An 18,925-nucleotide genomic window follows, 5' to 3' on the forward strand; every position below is an offset into this window, starting at 1 on the left:
ACTTATCTGGTGAGCCGTTTTGCATTTTATAAGTTCAGTACCCAGTTTTCCTTCCCCTCATCTTGTGATCCATTCTACCGACGGTCCTCCTGTAAACTTCCCCTTCCACCACCTATTCATTAAATTTAGGTCAAACAGGATGAGATCTAGTGCAACCACCGAGAAAGGCAGAATAGGAGAGAAGGCCGGATATGGGAAAGGGAAAGGGAAAGGGAAAGGGGTCCCACCGCGCGTCTGTCCGCAGACCCTTCTCCCTCGCGAGATATGGGAGAGAATTGCATTAAGGGTTGCGTCGTCGTCCATCCAGGATCTGTTTAACATGCAGGCGACCTGCAAGGTATTTCTGGACATCTGCCGCTCATCTGCGGTGTTCAAGGTGGCCTCCATGGCGGAGATACCCGTCGTGTTCGGTTACGACTTGGAGGACCGTCCTGAGGATGGGTTCCTGAGTGTCAGCGCGCGCGCAGGAAATCCGGGCGCTATATTCCGTATAGGGATGAGAGAATTCTGCTGGATGGACCGACTTGTTGGTGGGGTCGACACCCTGCTTGAGGCCGCCGATGCGGGTGATGTCCCAGCCCGCTACATTTGTGCGATGCTGCTGCTGACGCCAGGTGTTGGGGACGCGACGGACGCTGGTAGGGGGGTTGAAATGTTTGAGAACGTGCTGGCTGCTGGAAAAATCGAAATGTGCAGAGAAATCTTCGGGCAGTTGTTCGCAAATCCGCTGATTGGGGTGCACCCGTCGGATCCAGGGAAGCCCGTCGTCTGTCGGTCAACCGTCTGCCCGACCCAAGGAACCATGGGTGCCACCAACGATTCCTCTACTGTGTCCTGCGTCCACTGCCTTGCCGAGTTGGAGGTGTTGCATTTCTTTAGTCTATTTACTTTCAGATGAAGTTTCGCTTTAACCGAAGCTGAACGTATTTCATTGTTAATGAGTCGGGTGTTTAGGGTTGGGTGTCCTTGTAAATCCCCGCTGTCGTTGACCGTAAAAGTCACATATTCGAACCGATGCATATCACAGTTTTCAAACATTTAAACGGTCACACGCATAACCTACGATAGAAGCACTATTTCATTACTTCATTCGCTAATAGGGCAAGCCGAATAAATTAAAAAGGAAAAATAAAAAAAAAACGGGCCATCGAAATTTCAATATTAGCGTTGCGACTAAACAGTGCAATAGTAATCCTAAACATACATTGCCGGGGAGGGGAGGCGTCGGTCGATGGTGTCTCCATCCCGTTGTTGCACTGACCCGTAAGACCTTGGACTAAAACGTCGGCCATCTGCCGTATGATTTAATTACGATAAATGCTTCTGTAATCAATATAATTATTATAATATATGAATGCATCGGTAAACGAAAACATCTAGGAAAACGTATGCGGTACTGAACCACGGGCAAACCCCCCTCCCCCTACCCCCCGAACGGCAGTATATTATATTAAAAGCAAAATGCCACAAGGGCATCTACAAATTCGTCCATCCTCCTTTTGTAATCTCCAATAATCCGTCCTCGAAGTCCCTCCAAATGGCCGGAAGTTCCCAAAAGGACAAAACGAAACTGGAGGCATCCATTCAGCACGAGTGTCTGCCGAATTTTCTTCCTGTCGAATTATGGTCGAGTATTGCCACGATGGTTGCATCGAATTCGATTGAGGATCTGTTCAACATGCAGGCGAGTTGCAGGTTATTTGCATCTGCATGCAATTCCGACGCCGTGTACAGGCACGCGTCGGTGTCGGTGTTGCCTATCGCTTGCTTCCTCGACTACTCCGGTACGCCTGCAATGACATTTCTGCGTCGATGCGCCATAGCGCGGAATCCGGCCGCTATGCTCCGCGTTGGGATGTCTCATTTATTCTGGTGTGGCCACCGCAGAGGTGGTATGCGGACCCTGACCGAGGCAGCAGAGTTGGGCGATGTGGAGGCCTGCTACATCGCTGCGATGCTGCTTCTGTCGCTCGGCGACAAAACAGATGATGAGGTCAGCCGTGGATTCGAACTTTTTTGCGTCGTTCGTGACTCCGGCAAAGTCGAAAGTTGCAGGGAGGTCTTCACGCAGGTGTTCGCCGGTCCGTGGTCCGATATACCCCCGGCGACCCCAGAAGATTCCGTGTCATGCCGTTCCGGTAGTTGCCGTACCCGTGGGACCATTGGTGACGACAGCGATCTGTCCACTGTGACGTGTGTGCAATGCCTGGCCGAATACGAGGTGCGGAAGTTCTTGGGACTTATTGCGTTTAAGTAGTTTTGTAAACCCCAGCGATGGAGATGCCGATCATGCTATTTGCTATGCGAACTGATGGTGTATTTTACCTTATTCTTGTAATCGCATAATGTAACAGGGCTAGTAAATATATACAACAATGATTAATCTTTATTAATAGTCGAATATAATGATTAATCTTTATCTGATATCTCTTCACGCGTTACTTCGGGTTGGGGACAATGTTAGTGTAAAGTTCTAAAATTTATAGACTTAATAACTATAGTGTTGTTTAACTTCGATTGTTTTAAATAACATATATTTTATTATGTAAATACACTAAATTGTTGTTTAGGGTTTTTAAAAGACGTATTTCGTTTGATTTAAACAAAAAGGACACAGAGAAAAGTATGCATAATTGTGTTATCTGTGTTTAAGTTCCATTGCAGAATATCGAAAGGGCGACAGAACAAACATAGGAAATAATGGGATCACACTGGCCCCGGCAAAAAAATTGACATCCAGACATGTTGCATGTGCATCCCATCAACTACCTCCGGCGCCGTCTTCATTCTGCCCGGCCGGAGGACGACGAGGACGACGACGGAGCAAGAACCTTTGCCTTTCCTCCACAACGTCCAGCCGGCGTTCCAGCTCAGACCACGGAAGAGAGTCAACCTGTTGTCGTTCATGGCGCTGGGCAATTTCAGCTTGTAATTCCTTCTCAGTGAGAACCAACTGTTGAAGGAGCGCGTCATTTTTTCGCTTCTCTGTTTTCAATTCTTTTTCAAGCCGTCGCTTTTCCTGCACCTCTTTCTCCAGTTCATCCTTCCTTGCCTCGAAGACGAACTTGGAGGCCATCAGCTCCACCTTTGCCTGCCTCAGTTCTGCATTGGTGGTTACAAGTGTCGCCTTTAAGTTCTCCTCCCTCCTAACCAGTGCCGCCGCAACGAGATCACAATCTGCGGACCTATCATCTACGCGGATGATGTCGATAAGTGCGTCGATGGAGAGTTCCACGAGGTCCTCTGGACTAATGGCGTGTTCTGTGATTGATTGCTCCGACATTTTCTCGGGATAAGACGACGACGACATTGTGGCAGTTACGGAGAAGGGTAGACTGAGAGTTGAGAGAAGGAGTTCCGGCAAAGAAGACGTCAATAAGGGTTAGTAGTTACTAGGGTTTGGGGTTGTGAATAACGGGCACGTATACACATATATAGTTTAAAGTTGCTTGGATGGGTTTTTAACGCAAATAACGTGTAAGTAGTGGGGTTTATTCACGAAGATAGGAGATTAATTAAAGCTGTTTCGGTTGAAAAAAAAAGTTAACGATAACATTAAACATTTCTTCCATAAGCAATTAAGGAACGCAATTAAGCTTGTCATTAATATAACACAAGAATCGAATAGTCAACATTTAATTTGTGCCTCGATAAAAGCCTATCAGTTGAATTGGAAAGCACATTAGTATTTCGTTCGTCCCATATTAATTAATTAACTTATCCTTTCCAGAACCATCCGTAGAGAATTGGAAATCACAATAGTATTTCTCTCGCGCGGACCCCACGCTCAGGAGTTAACGTGTACTTCAAGCCGAATTGCGTTCATAAGCAGGTGTGCAGGGATGCCAGGGTCAGGTGTAGGGGTGTGGTGTACAGAGATATGAAGAAAAGAGCTTTCTTTTGTCAAATCAACCATAAAAAAATTATTATTGCAATTTACCGAAAAAAAAAGACCATATTATTCCATAATGTACGACAGGACATGTATTTAATTGTTTTATCTGGTGGTTTCCTATAATAACGATTATCGACGACCTCCATTAAATTTGCAAACAACGAAAATGCCATTTACGTTTCCCAATTCCCATTTCTCATTTCCGGATATCTGCGCAAGCTGGAAAATGAAATCCAGAATGGCCACCGTCCTTTGGCAAAAGGATGCCACTTCTAATTGTACGTATGTGTTAATATGGGTCTAATTACATAAATTAATTGTACTAAATATCCGGTATTAACCATAATTTTGTGCAACGAAATGAGTTACGCGCTAAGCGGTAAAAATTAACTACTGTCAGTGTATATTCTACTGTTGGGCAACGAAACGATTTACGTCTTATACCCTTATTGTCCTTTTTATTTTTCCTTGACCGGCCGGAAAGTATCGGTCGCCGTGTTGAAGCAGGCATTAAAGATCCTATGCTCCGACAGGGGTTGACGGAGTGCTTCCGGTTTGCCCGCCTGTGTAGATGGCTTCATCCGACGATTGAAAGAAAGAAAGAAATATAACTGAAACGATGCGGAATTTATATATTATATATATTTAAGAACACCCAGTTTTACTCAGGGGTTACAGGACATGCGAAGAACAGCTAACAAAATAAAGACTCGGACGGTAGCTGCCGTGGTTCATATAGCCCCGACATCGTCTCCATTCTGGCCGGTGGGATCCTGATAGTCAGAGGCGTCTGCCGTTGCCGCAGGATGACCATACAGTTGGCGGGCCAATAAACCTACCTTGATCTCCACAACCTCAAGCCTGCCTTCCATTTCACGCCACGGTGCCATCTGTTGCTGTTCCCGTCGACGAAGATCGGCAATTTCCGCTTTCAAAGCGTTTGCTTTGTCTTCGAGTTCGCGAACGGTGGTTTGGTGCTGTTCCAACTCCGTCCGCAACTTCTTCTCCAACCGTCGGCCTTGTTCCAGTTGATGCTTCCTGATACTAGCCCTGACTTTGGCGGTGATTGCCTCGATCCTGGCCGTCCTTGCTTCGTCCTGTGTCCTACGAAGACTATCACTCAGAAACCTCATCCTCCGTTGGAGGGTGTTGATTAGGTCTGCGGTCGGTTGTTCCTGGAGGTCGCCCGGACTAATGGCGTGGTCGTCGAGGGATTCGTGCGACATTTTGCGGGATGAAGATCGGGAGGTTTGGTAGACGATAACGGCCCTTGAAGCTATGACTTTTCTCCCGGATGTGGTTATGGATAAATATAAGGAATGGTTATGAATTGTGACGGACGTGTGGATTGATATACATTAATGTAAAACAAAATTTATGTTAACAATAGATAAATTAATACATTTTGCGTATGGTATTCCATGAGAAAACGAAGATATTAATGCACCTGGTGGTTTTATCGATAAACGACGAAAAAGCCTGTCAAAACTTCTGCTGCATCGATAACGCAGAATCCGATATGATTGCAAATCTTTGCAATGTGACGTTAGAGTAGACATGAAGGGCTGAAGGTCTATGGACTGCTATGAATAACGTCGCAGACATGAGTTGCGTTGATCTCGAAAAAAATAACTTTGTTACTTGGCTATGCAACCAAGTGTAACCGAATGAGAGGTCAGTGAGTGGAAACAATTGTATTTTCAATAACTTAACTTTTTAATACTACGCAGAGAACACAAAAATAAAAAATATGGCAAAACGAGGCAAACAGTGCGAAAACGGCAAAATAAGTCAAATAGTTGGAAAAATTATTACATAATAGTGATAATAGATATATTACATTGGATGACCAAAAATATATTGAGAACCCATTCCTATCCAATCAGTCAAAGAGGTGGACAAACAGGATCAATTCATAATCAGCCCTACAATGCACGCACGGAATATGAGCAGCACCTCCGTCACCGTCGTTTACGTCCCAGCCTCTTCCATAGCGTTGATGGCGGTAAATGGCACCCATGTTCCCACGGGTTAGACATGCATGCGAAGAACAGAGTTGATTCTCTTCGTTTAGCATCGGCACGCGACGCAGGTGTCTCCACGTCCCCTGTACAACGCCGCGGAACACCAATTTGCAGTTTGTCAGGGCACCGGCCGCCTCAAGCCCACGAAATGTTTGTAAGCCGTTGTTCTTTGAATCGGCGTCGTCGCGTAGCATCAGCATCATTGCCACTATGTACTGGGCTGCGGCATGGCCATGGGCTGCGACAACGTGCATGGTTTCCATCCCCGCAAAACGACACCCGCCTAAGAAAAGGTCAGACACCGCAGACCGAAACAGAACTTCCACGTGGCCACTCTGCCTGCATCGCGCTAGGAAGTTTCTTCCCGGATGGTGGATGGGACTGACACTCCACCATCGCTGGTCCCAAATTGGAATGTTGGCGCATCTGTAAATGGAATCCTCATCCCCTGCATTACGTGCAGCGGTGCACGACATCCTGAGACTGCACAAGTCCCTGACAGACTGTGCTGCGGTCCTTCCAGCAATTAAGATCCATACATCGTGGGGAAGGTTGGCCGGGCCTGTCGGACGATACATCTCCTCCCCTTGTATTGAGTGCCCTCACACGATAGATAACTGGTCGTTTATGTGTAAATAGTGGATAAGGCTCCAATGAGGTATCTCAATTGCTGTTGTTTACGGTGAATATATAGTCACCCGGTGCCGTTTGCGATGGTATCCCATCGGTTGTGTACCATACATCTACACCTAATCAGCTACAATCACGTCGTTTCGGGAGCATGCCGATTGAGTTTCCCGTCGGCTCACAAAGGGGTTCCTTAGCCAACACGTTCCTTAAGTTTCTCTTTATGTTTTCTTATATCAGAATTTAATATTATTAATTAATTCTAATATTTTAATAATATTAAATAACATTATTCAGACATTGTTCCAAATTCATGTTGTTTAATTTTAATTACAGTATATTTATATGTAATAAGTATCCGTTTACCTAAATAACATTTACATGATAGTAAAGAAGATAACCGTTAATATTATACGTCCACACTAAACCGAAACATAAAATGTCAATAATAAACCTAATCTGCATAACAATCCTAAACCCTAGCTATGTCAACAAACCGTTGCACCTCGTAGTCGGCGCGACAACGAATGCACCCAATATGGTTGGCGCCTCCGACACCGTGGATGGAGCCCCGCTCTGCAGCCCTTCGGCGGTACTCATAGAGAAGACCCATGTGGCCTCGGGTCATGCATCTGCTCGAGTAACATACTGTATGTTCCTCTCCCTTATCCGGCATTTGGACTTCATCTGGCCAAGAAATTGTGAGGACTGCGAAGCAACTCGAGTAACATGCTGGGAGTAAGTTACTTGCTTCGAGCGTACGAAAAAGTTCCAAACCTTCTTTTTGGGCGTCTCTGTCGTCCCTTCGGAGGAGCAACTCCATTGAAAGTGCGTACTTGGCTGCGTCCAGCCCATCTCTTGCAGCCTTTTGCAGCATTTCCCATCCTACAGGGTGGTTACGTCTTATGTAGAGCTCCCGCAGCGCCTCCCGAAACAGAAGTTCCGGGTGACCAACCTCAATGCACCTCTCAAAAAAACTTCGCCCAATAGGGTCCCGTATCCACACCCAATTCAGTTCATGCGGAGGTGGTATGGCAACCATCCTGAGGACGTTATCGTCGTCGCCTACATCGCGCGCAACGCAACACGTCATACGGAACCTGCACAGGTCCTCAATCGATGTCGTCGCCACTTTAATGGCTATGGCTACCCAAACGTCGCGGGGTAGTTCAGAGGTGTTACAGAACCGCTCCATTGACACTCTCCTTGGACTGGTGCCGGCTAGTGTATATACTTCATAGGATGTAATCCACTGAGCAGTGGTTTTGGCAGCAGGAATGCTAGTATATTTATGGATAAGGGTCGCCCTTTGGAATCCGATTCGCTCGCACAGTGGACTTAACCGACGCATCACTTCGTTGGCGAAAATCCACATAAGTTTTCGGAAAAAAAATAAGAAGGAAAATGGTTTCTACGAACTTGCATTGTAAATAGAAATAACACTGTTAATTGATGGCATTTATTGGATTTGTCGTTACGCGCTGGTGCGTATTCAGTAGCAGGCTAGGAGCGTTAAAATTTAATCTAAGTAAAATATAGGCTAACTAATCATCATCGCATTCATATGTATAAATATAATTAAAGAAAATCATTCCTTGAAATTGCACTAGGTGTTCATGCACGAGATACGAAACATGAAACGAACGGCTGTTAACGCCAAAAGTCTTAATTTGCGAGTAACATAACCTTGAATCGACACACCTGGTCGCAGCGTACCCTAATACAAGACTAAAGTAGAAAGCAACGTAATACTACCTCTGGCATGGGGGCATAAGCGTCACAGCTGGTTGATCCATGTAGACAATGCAGTAGCAGCGGTTACACTTAAGTGCTCTTCTTTGTTTTCATCCTCCATAACTCTGCCTTGCCCAATACACGGTCCCGGAGCTTGTTGAATGGTGTGCTGGTCAGGTTCACCGCAGTTGTTGCCCTGATCTCGTTCTCCCGTAACTGCAAAATGGTTACCGATTGGTTTCATTGTGATCCTATCATTTAATATCCATAAGCAGCCTTTATTATTTGACCGTACTTACAATCCCGTCCATGATCGGGTTGAATTTGTCCCCCATGTTGAGCCACCCAATGACCCATATCCCTGAGTTCATGCTGAATGTTGATCCGACGAATAGGCAGTAACCGTCAGTACGTATTATGGAAAACATGTGAAAATCATCACTGTGATACATGCATGTTTTATTTGCTGTTAACGTACCTCTGCCCACAATTAGGTATCCCTATGGGGCTCCTTATCGGGAAATCTCCGAAGTTGCTTGGTATGGGCATAAATTGCTTCTCGTAAACAGCTTGTGTCACGTTGTACAACACCCTTGCCTGCACGGACCGCGCAACATAAATGAGAACGCTTTTATGCACGCCGTGTTGCATGCTATGCCAGTATGGCAAATTAAAAGTAAAGACTCCAATCAAAGTTGTCGTTAACCGTTTTTCGAATCCGGTCTTCCCGGTGAGGCATCTCGAACTGGTTCGGCGATGAATCTAGGTTGTAAATTGCCTTGTCTTTCAGAGACACGAGCATCAAAAACCAGTGGCCCAGCGCGTCCTGCATGGGGACATAAATCTGCACAGGATAAACACGTATAGTTAATCCACTGAAGACAGTTGTTCCTGGTTTAGTTTACGATGAACCAAAATTTGTCCTTTAACAGACTAGTTCAAAGAATCTGGATGGCCGCATCCAGTTCTCCATGTAACGGTTGACCATTAATTCTGTCGTCTCCCCGTGCAATATATCATCCTGCACAGACAACGCTGACGAGTTAAATAAGTTATGTTCTACACGTGTACGAACGCCAGATCAGGACAAACTTACCGAGACAGACGGTGGTAAGCACCAGTACGCGGGCGACGTGTCAAGTATCTCAGCACCGGTCATAGTCATGGCAACCAGATGGATGATCTGGCAACGAAGAATAGCCAAAGATATACATTAAACAAAAAACCCCGACGATGTCTCGCAACACCATATATGTGTTTTTCCTACTCAAAACAAGCATAAACAGGTGCCATACCTTGTCATCAACGTCATTTCCCGGTAGTAAGCACTGTAAATCAACCCTGTCCGCGGTCTTGACTCCAATACGGACAAGTTCCTCGCTATAGTCAGAGGAAAGTGTTAACGATTTGATATAACCGCGATAAGCACGTTTAAAGATAACATAACTCGAGTTTTACCATGGATCAAGGTTTCCGTCGAAGACGTACGCGAATAAGGCCGACTGTCGGTTGTTAAAGTCCATGGCAGGTGTGATCTTGAACCTCGTCTACGACACATGTTTGTCAAACGTCAGTAGGTTAGCGCAGTTTTCGATAAACAAACTTACCGGTTAGTTACCTTCTTGCTCGTTGAATGGCCAGACTTTTCCCTGCTGGAAGCAGCTCGCATAGAACTGTCAGTTCCATCACCGGAACGTCGCCGTTTCGCGTTCCTTGTTGCGGATGGTGGTGTGCGAAACAGCTTTCTCATGATGCTGTCCGTTCCTGAAAGGGGTGGAGTACTGTTCTCCGGCGGATCTAGGACAGTGGGCGTTTCACTAGCGATGCCAGATGCAACTTTCATGGACTGCGGGGTTGACTGTTCATCCGTCTCCCCGTCGGAATCCAACAACACGATTGTTTTCTCGGAGATTGCCGCAGCTGCGTTGTCGGTCTCCGTCTCGAGATCCCTCTGTCGGAGAATAACCAAAACCGGTTTAGTATCATGGACACCTACATGACACGTTACATACATGGGCTATGAGTGAAACCTAACCAGAACCTTTTCCACGAAGCCCCTCATCAAGTCTTTGACGATGAGACCGATCTTCGGAAACGTCCAGTCCTCTTCGGACTGGATCTGGTTACCTTTGACCGCATTAACATCACCCGGCTGGGGAGCTTCGGCAGAGTTTTCCAAGTCAGCTTTGGGTCCACCGGGGACCTACAGATAAAAAAAAAAATAAATCAATATCAAATCAGTTATTTGTTTAAAGAATGTGTGAAGTACACCTGATCAGAAGATTTACCTCAGACGCTTGCCGGGGCTGCGACTGCTCAAGGGTATCTGCGTCGTGGACCTCTTCGCATACGTCCCTGCATGTACTCCGTACGTGGCTGTTAATGCGAATATTCGTCTACCATGCAAATGCAACGTAGTGCGTTTTGTTGTATTCTAAAAGTCATAAATGAAACATGTCTAACCTGCTGTGTGTGTCACCGTCGGAGCGTGCTTCACCGTCGCCCATTGTGTTTGTTTTTTTCGTTTTTTTTTGTGTTTCGAATATTGATCGTTTAGCACTTCACGTGGCTTTATTTTAAATGCGAAGGAACTTGCAAATGCCAACGGCTTTATCCTCCGTTAACGGAATGTGATGCGTCTGTGTTAACGGTACTCGGGTGTTGTGGATGGAGTCAGGGCTATCTGTTGCAATAGTCAAAGTCGCGACAAATCTTTCACTCCAATGGTACGTTGTTATTTGGGCTCGTTTTATGGTGTGTTCCGTATCCAATAGTGAAAGTTCTCAGCGACACTATACTATAAAACTTCCTTATGCAATCACCCATGCTGTGACCACTGCGGTCAAATCAATCCAAAACTATCGACTGGCCTCCAATCAGGCGCTAAGTCACACCATGCCTTCCCCACTCCCCTCGCCATCATTATTTTAATTCATTATTTCGTAGTGGCATGGGACTGCGCGCTGTATATGCGATGGGCGTAATGCTGAATTTCCTACATAAGTAAACCGTCAAAAGGCATTCGTTGGGAGATGGGACAAAGCCAAAATGGCTAATACATTGGCTTCCTTCCGGTTCCCTTCCAAGCGATCGTATTAACCTTTTGTCCAAAGTTGTACCATTGTTGTTTAAAGCATAAATATCTACAGAAAGCGTATTGTCCCATACCCCGCATTGACATATACACCTGCTCCTCTGCAGCTACCCATGGTCTAGGTCAGCGCGTCATAAAGTTTCGCCTCGGGGGCATCACGACGAAATGAGTGGCGTAGGTTGCTTTCCACTATCGTGCGCGGATTAGTTGCATCTAGTTCTCTCCCGGTTATGACCACCATTGCCAACCAATCTGGTTACGTTTTTTTTTTATGCACGAAGCACAGGGTTTACGTTTAGGTGTACTTTCCAGCGAGGTCTTCGAAAAACGACCGTTGGATAAAATCTCAGAGTGAAGATTTGATGAAAACGTGTCTTTTTTAGTAGACCAAAAAATTAAAGTAGGTGTAACAAAAACCCCAAACCCTAAACCCTAAACCCTAGACCCTAAACCCTAAACCCTAAAACATGAGATGTAAACCCTAAACCCTAAACCCTAAACCCTAAACCCTAAGCCCATAACCTAAACCCTAAACCCTAAACCCTAAACCCTAAACCCAACAACCCTAAACCATAAGCAATAAATCCTAAACCCTAAACCCTAAACCCTAAACCCTAAACCATAAACAATAAATCCTAAACCCTAAACCCTAAACCCTAAACCCTAAACCCTAAACCCTAAACCCCAAACCTAAACACTAAACCCTCAATAATAATCCCTAATCCATAAATCCTAAAACCATAAACCCTAAATCCTAATCCCTAAACCCTAAACCCTAAACCCTAAACCATAAACCCTAAACCCTACAACCCAAACCTAAACACTAAACCATCAACCATAAACCCTAAACCATAAACCCTAAACCCTCAATACTAAACCCTAAACCATAAAACCTAACCCCATTACCTAAACCCTAAACCCTAAACCCTAAACCCTAAACCCTAAACCCTACAACCCTAAACCATAAACAATAAATTCTAAACCCTAAATCCTAAACCCTAAACCCTAAACCCAAAAACGTAGACCCTAACCCTAAACCCTAAACCCTAAACCCGAAAACATAAACCCTAAACCGTAAACCCCAAACCTAAACACTAAACCCTCAATAATAAACCCTAATCCATAAATCCTACACCCATAAACGCTAAACCCTAAACCCAAAACCCTAAACCCTAATCCCTAAACAATAAACCATAAACCCTAAACCCTAAACCCTAAACCCTACAACCCAAACCTAAACACTAAACCCTAAACCCTAAACCCGAAACCCTAAACCCTAATCCCTAAACAATAAACCATAAATCCTAACCCCATAACCTAAACCCTAAACCGTAAACCCTAAACCCTAAACGCTACAACCCTAAACCCTAAACCATAAACAATAAATCCTAAACCCTAAACCCTAACCCTAAACCCTACTCCCTAAACCCTAAACCCGAAACCATAAACCCTAAACCCTAAACCCTAAACCCTAAACACTAAACCCTACAACCCAAACCTAAACACTAAACCCTAAACCCTAAACCCGAAACCCTAAACCCTAATCCCTAAACAATAAACCATAAATCCTAACCCCATAACCTAAACCCTAAACCGTAAACCCTAAACCCTAAACGCTACAACCCTAAACCCTAAACCATAAACAATAAATCCTAAACCCTAAACCCTAACCCTAAACCCTACTCCCTAAACCCTAAACCCGAAACCATAAACCCTAAACCCTAAACCCTAAACCCTAAACACTAAACCCTACAACCCAAACCTAAACACTAAACCCTAAACCCTAAACCCTAAACCATAAACCCTAACCAATAAACCATAAACCCTAAACCCTCAATACTAAACCCTAAACCATAAATCCTAACCCCATAACCTAAACCCTAAACCGTAAACCCTAAACCCTAAACCCTACAACCCTAACCCATAAACAATAAATCCTAAACCCTGAAACCATAAACCCTAAACCCTAAACCCTAAACCCTAAACCCAAAACCCAAAACCCTAAACCCTAAACCCTAAACCCTAAACCCTAAACCCGAAACCATAAACCCTAAACCCTACAACCCAAACCTAAACACTAAACCATCAACCATAAACCCTAAACCATAAACCCTAACCAATAAACCATAAACCCTAAACCCTCAATACTAAACCCTAAACCATAAATCCTAACCCCAAAACCTAAACCCTAAACCCTAAACCCTAAACCCTAAACCCTAAACCCGAAAACGTAAACCTTCAACCCTAAACCCTAAACCCTAAACCCGAAAACGTAAACCCTAAACCCTAAACCCCAAACCTAAACACTAAACCCTCAATAATAGACCCTAATCCATAAATCCTAAACCCATAAACGCTAAACCCTAAACCCTAATCCCTAAACAATAAACCATAAACCCTAAACCATAAACCCTAAACCCAACAATCCAAACCTAAACACTAAACCCTAAACCATAAACCCTAAACCCTAAACCCTAATCCCTAAACAATAAACCATAAACCCTAAACCATAAACCCTAAACCCTAAACCCAAACCTAAACACTAAACCCTCAACCATAAACCCTAAACCATAAACCCTAACCAATAATCCATAAACCCTAAACCCTCAATACTAAACCCTAAACCATAAATCCTAACCCCATACCCTAAACCCTAAACCCTAAACCCTAAACCCTAAACCCTAAACCCTAAACCCTAAACCCTAATCCATAAACCCTAAACCCAAAACCCTAAACCCTAATCCCTAAACAATAAACCATAAACCCTAAACCATAAACCCTAAACCCTAAACCCAAACCTAAACACTAAACCCTCAACCATAAACCCTAAACCATAAACCCTAACCAATAATCCATAAACCCTAAACCCTCAATACTAAACCCTAAACCATAAATCCTAACCCCATACCCTAAACCCTAAACCCTAAACCCTAAACCCTAAACCCTAAACCCTAACCCCATAACCTAAACCCTCAGCCCTGAACCCTAAACCCTAAACCCTGATCCCTGCACCATGCACCCTAAACCCTAAACCCTAAACCCTAAACCCTAATCCATAAAATTTGCAAATTATATATAAATATGCTTGTTATATATAAGTTTGAGTTTCTTGTTATTGTCAAATTATTATTTAGAGTCAAAATTTTTTTAAAAAATAAATTAAGATAAATAAAATACAAACATAATCTAAGCCAAAACTAGAACCGCTTCTTATGTTCATTAACAAGCCCACGTTTTTTAATTAATAAATCACACATTAGACTTTAATTACATACTTTAATTACACCCTCGTAATCTTTGCATTAAAAGCTGCTTGAAGTGGCGCTTCGATTGAAGACATGGAACTATAACAACAAAACCAACAAAATTCCTGCACGTGTGGGTAAAAATTAATGTTCATCACCGTAGCATTGCCCGGTGTTCATTATTTCGTTCATTGGATAAGCCTTTTACAGTATCCACATCATACAGCCCCACCCATCAAATCCCAAATCCTCCTCTTATAATGCAACAAACCAAAGTGAACCAAAGGAGCGACAGTAATGGGATAACACAGTCTGTAGGAGGACGACGAGCAAACATATGGTTGACAGTCGGGCATCGTCTGTAGCTGGTGCGGGAACCTTATTGGATTCGGGCGGATCACTGCTATAGAGCTGGTTCGGGCCGGTCTGCTGATCCTTAACCGGGGACAAAAAATTTAAAAAACCTTTCCTCGGTATTGTGGCAACAGGATATTTCTTGATGTTAATATTTTATTTTATTTGACGGGAATTGACGTCTGATGATGTGATGTGAGTGACTGCTCCAACGGCCCGCGGAACAAGATAGTCAGATTAACCACGTTGCCCTACGCAACGCGGTCAACAACTATATAATACAGCAAATGTGGAAACTGTATAATATACGCTTCCATCTACTCAATTGCCACTGTTGTCGCAAGTCTAAAACACGGTATTCAAAGGAAAAAAGATAAATAGAAAAAGAAAAGCAACTTGAGTATGGAAAATCAATTTCCGGATTTCTTGGCTGCTATGGGGGAGCAGATCCTTCCAGACGATCTTTTGATGGAGATTTTCACTCGCACTGACCCGAAGACGGCGGGGAGATGCAGAACCGCAAGCACAACCTGGCGTGTCCGGCTGTCTTCCGAGAGATTTAGAATGGACAACACGCTGACAAACATTGGAAAATACCGTAATGTGTTGCTCCAGATTGATGACCCGGAGAGGTACGGTTCAACCCAGGCTTTTTGGATTGTCGACTGTGAGGGCGGAGAAAGAGTAGCCGCGCCAATGCCAGAGCAACTGGGTCCAGGCGGATGGTGGAATGTTATCGGCTCCGATTGCGGTGTGATCTGCGTCCAGTATAGCACGAATGGTCCTGATTTGAGGCTACTGTTATGGAACCCGCTGCTGCGAACCGCTCGTCAACTAGACGATCCGGCCGACAAACTTCTAAAACAAGCAGTAATCGGATACGCCTTTGGATACCGGGCGGGAACTGACAATTACTGCGTCGTCCATATGTCAAAGAGGCACGTCCTCGACAGGTTTTTGCACTGCAATGTTTTCAATTCGGCAGAAGGAAGCTGGAAGCACGCGTACATCAACGATCAACGATCACTCACCTCGACGAGGGCTCAGCTTTTCACCTTGGTAAGGCCGGTGTGGGTAAATGGGGAGGACGTGGTTTGACGATTGCAAACATGTGGTTGTGTTGGATGCAGACACATTTATTCTGAGAAAGATAAGGATAAAACCGTAATTAATTCAGCAGTGCAGGCACTGCGTTGCTCGACGGCATCCCACACCTGGCGGGTATGAACGATCGCCGCACGAGGACTATCGACCATATGGTGCAAGATTGACTTGGAATCATGGCCTCGTCCCGTTCATCAGGCGAAGAGTTGCCGGTCAGTACGGCGTTCCATGGAATCCTGTGACGATCATGGGCGATCGTATGATAACAGTGCGGAAAACAACCACAAGCGGGCAAGAGGTGCTAACGGTGGTTTCTGACGGAGATTTCGTTGGTTCAGATTAATTTACTTAACCGACACAGAGTCGCCGCATTCAATGGTGAGTGGCCGAGTGACTGAACCTTCAGCGCGTTATAATGTGGGAGGGGTTGTCTAGTTCCCTAAATAGAGCGGCCGATATGTGATTCGATCAGTTGTATCATTGTTTGTATTCCGGGCATGCTTAAATATGTTTTCAAATGGATTGATGTGTAACATGTTTTATTATACTTGGTAGAATGAATATGCGAAACGAAATTTATCTTATTGGATTGAGAACATAGGGTACGGGTGCAATCAAATCCACACAACAATTAGGGCTAATGAAATCCATTAAACTAGTCATGTTTTGCAGGCTTGAATACCGAATCAAAAATAAATTACAAATAAAAATCCTCATGAAGCGATCTTCACCGGTAAAAACACCAACAAAATTATCGCGGATATCAGCACGGTGATCAGAACACCTAGCCTCCTCGTCGTCGCGACACTCGCAAGCATGCTGTCTTCCATGTCCGTAGATGCTGAAATCGCGGCCTCCAGATCTGCCCTTGTTTCAGACAAACTATGTTGCAAAGAACGCAGCTCGTCTAGGAGTTCCTGTCTTGTCTTCTTCAACTCCGTGTTCTCGCTTCTAATGCCCTCGTTGGTTTCTAGCAACCTGCGAATGACGTCGGAGTAACGGGGCGGGGGCTCTGGATCGTACCACTGAAAGATGAGCATTTCCTGCTGGTTCCGTACCCAGAACATCCATAAATCTTCTGCCCGGATAGTCACATTCCAAGCGGTTCTGATGGCGACCTCACGCCACAGTGACATCGAGGCGTCGGTGCATCGACGGAGGGAGCTTATGATGAGGATCCCTGCATTATGTTCAGTAGTTCACGAGGGGAGTAAAACATGGCTTTTGAAATAGCCGTGTGCACGAGGTTTCATATTCACCTCTCTGCTAATGCAATCATGTGTTCGCATCCCAACGGCCTTCTTGTTGACTGACACATGTCACGCCAACTTGGCACGGAACGGTCGATTATAGGACCCAACCGCGGGCCGGACGCATGTACACATTTATTGTTAGCCGAAGACCCAAACCATCAACATTAAATATGTGACCCCTTTTTCTCTGCGTGTTATAATCTTTCCTCATGAAAAATTTCTAACATACTAATTCAAATGTAATCATCTTACTGTCAAATAATCTCTTCTTATTCCTTGTTGCTAAGGGATATCGATTAATTAGTGTTTTATATGTTTTGTATTCAAGGGGCATTACGTTTTTTATATGACGTGATTGACATACAATCACGATGCACAACTGCGCGTCTGAGCGATAATTGTAGCAAAAGTAAAGAAGTGTATAGCAAAAATGACCTCATGCCCCCTCATGATACAAACAGGTCACCTTTGCTATCTTAGGAAGCACATTGTAGGCCTTGAATATTGGACGGCACCGTGGTTGCCTAACCGGTGCAATTCTAAAAGCATGTGATGCATCCTGCCTGGATGGACTGACGTCTTCAGACTCCAAGAAAGGTGTTGCAGACCCAACTTATCACCGGCCAACAGTAGCTAGTCAAATATCTTCACAAATCAAAGAACTCAAAAACGCAACCATATCCATGCACGACCAACACCGAAACTCATCGGACGCGCCGACGATACTGCAACCATCAATGGCAGAGAATGGGACACCTGCTGCATCCAACAACGTCAACCCCGACACGTCCCAGGTACGGTTGCGGTGCATCAATCGTTTTTCGTTTATTTATTTATTTAATTCTGGTAGTTATTATTACTCTACTACCGATTCTTCTGAGTTAGTAGTATACCCGGACGAACTAACAAGCACCCTATGCTAGGGGGAGCAGAGAACACCGGGCCCCACCGACACCACTCCAAACGACGCGTTGCTGGAAATATGAGAGAGGTGCGAGAACACAAAGGTTGGTAACACTGTCTCATGTCTGCTCTAATGAATCGGTAAATCCAACCTTCTGACAGTTCTGTTACGATTTTCTATTGAAGAGCGCGCAACGCCGAATGGACAGGGTCGAAGCGGAATTGGTGACGATTCGGTTGTTGGTGGCCGGTCTCAGAGAGCCTGTGACCCACAGGCTACAGGAACATGCGGATCAAGTCAACGCAACGTCCGGTGGAAACCGGATCGAGAAGCAGAGACAACCTGTGCCCGAAAGGGTACACATGCACAACCCGATGTCACGCACCTCCATTACCAACCGCAGACAGTTGATGTATCCAGGAACGATGAAGAAGAGACATCACCAATCGTCGATACTAAGCGGCGGCGGAGACGTCGAAATGTCTGTTAACGACGAAGACGACGACCCGAAACGGGCCATGTACCCGAAGATGTGCAGCTCAAATACGCTCGTCGACGAAAATAACTCGAAGGGTGGCTTGGCTACAAACTTCTTCAATCGATTCAAGGAAAAGGTGTACGGGGGTAACCGAGGGACTATATCCGCCGAACGGACCAACAATGCAGCCAACCCGACAGGACGCAATGGACT

At 44.9% G+C, this 18,925-nt stretch overlaps 4 protein-coding genes across 4 annotated transcripts; 2 read left to right on the forward strand and 2 right to left on the reverse strand.

Annotated features, from left to right (window-relative positions):
* The first annotated feature begins 139 nt into the window (after window positions 1-139).
* On the forward strand, window positions 140-898 carry LOC130934643 (uncharacterized). Its single transcript, XM_057864193.1, has one exon. The coding sequence runs from the start codon at window positions 140-142 to the stop codon at window positions 896-898; it is 759 nt and encodes a 252-aa protein (XP_057720176.1).
* A 744-nt stretch (window positions 899-1,642) lies between these two features.
* Window positions 1,643-2,257, forward strand: LOC130934645 (putative F-box protein At1g67623). The gene has a single exon (XM_057864194.1). The coding sequence runs from the start codon at window positions 1,643-1,645 to the stop codon at window positions 2,255-2,257; it is 615 nt and encodes a 204-aa protein (XP_057720177.1).
* A 3,520-nt stretch (window positions 2,258-5,777) lies between these two features.
* LOC130934646 (uncharacterized) lies at window positions 5,778-6,497 on the reverse strand. Its single transcript, XM_057864195.1, has one exon. The coding sequence runs from the start codon at window positions 6,495-6,497 to the stop codon at window positions 5,778-5,780; it is 720 nt and encodes a 239-aa protein (XP_057720178.1).
* Window positions 6,498-7,018: 521 nt separating this feature from the next.
* LOC130934647 (uncharacterized) lies at window positions 7,019-7,897 on the reverse strand. The gene has a single exon (XM_057864196.1). It carries the CDS (start codon window positions 7,895-7,897, stop codon window positions 7,019-7,021), a length of 879 nt encoding a protein of 292 aa, XP_057720179.1.
* Between the last annotated feature and the right edge of the window lie 11,028 nt (window positions 7,898-18,925).

Source organism: Arachis stenosperma, chromosome 6 (genome assembly GCF_014773155.1).
Source record: "Arachis stenosperma cultivar V10309 chromosome 6, arast.V10309.gnm1.PFL2, whole genome shotgun sequence".
Lineage (NCBI taxonomy): Eukaryota > Viridiplantae > Streptophyta > Magnoliopsida > Fabales > Fabaceae > Arachis > Arachis stenosperma.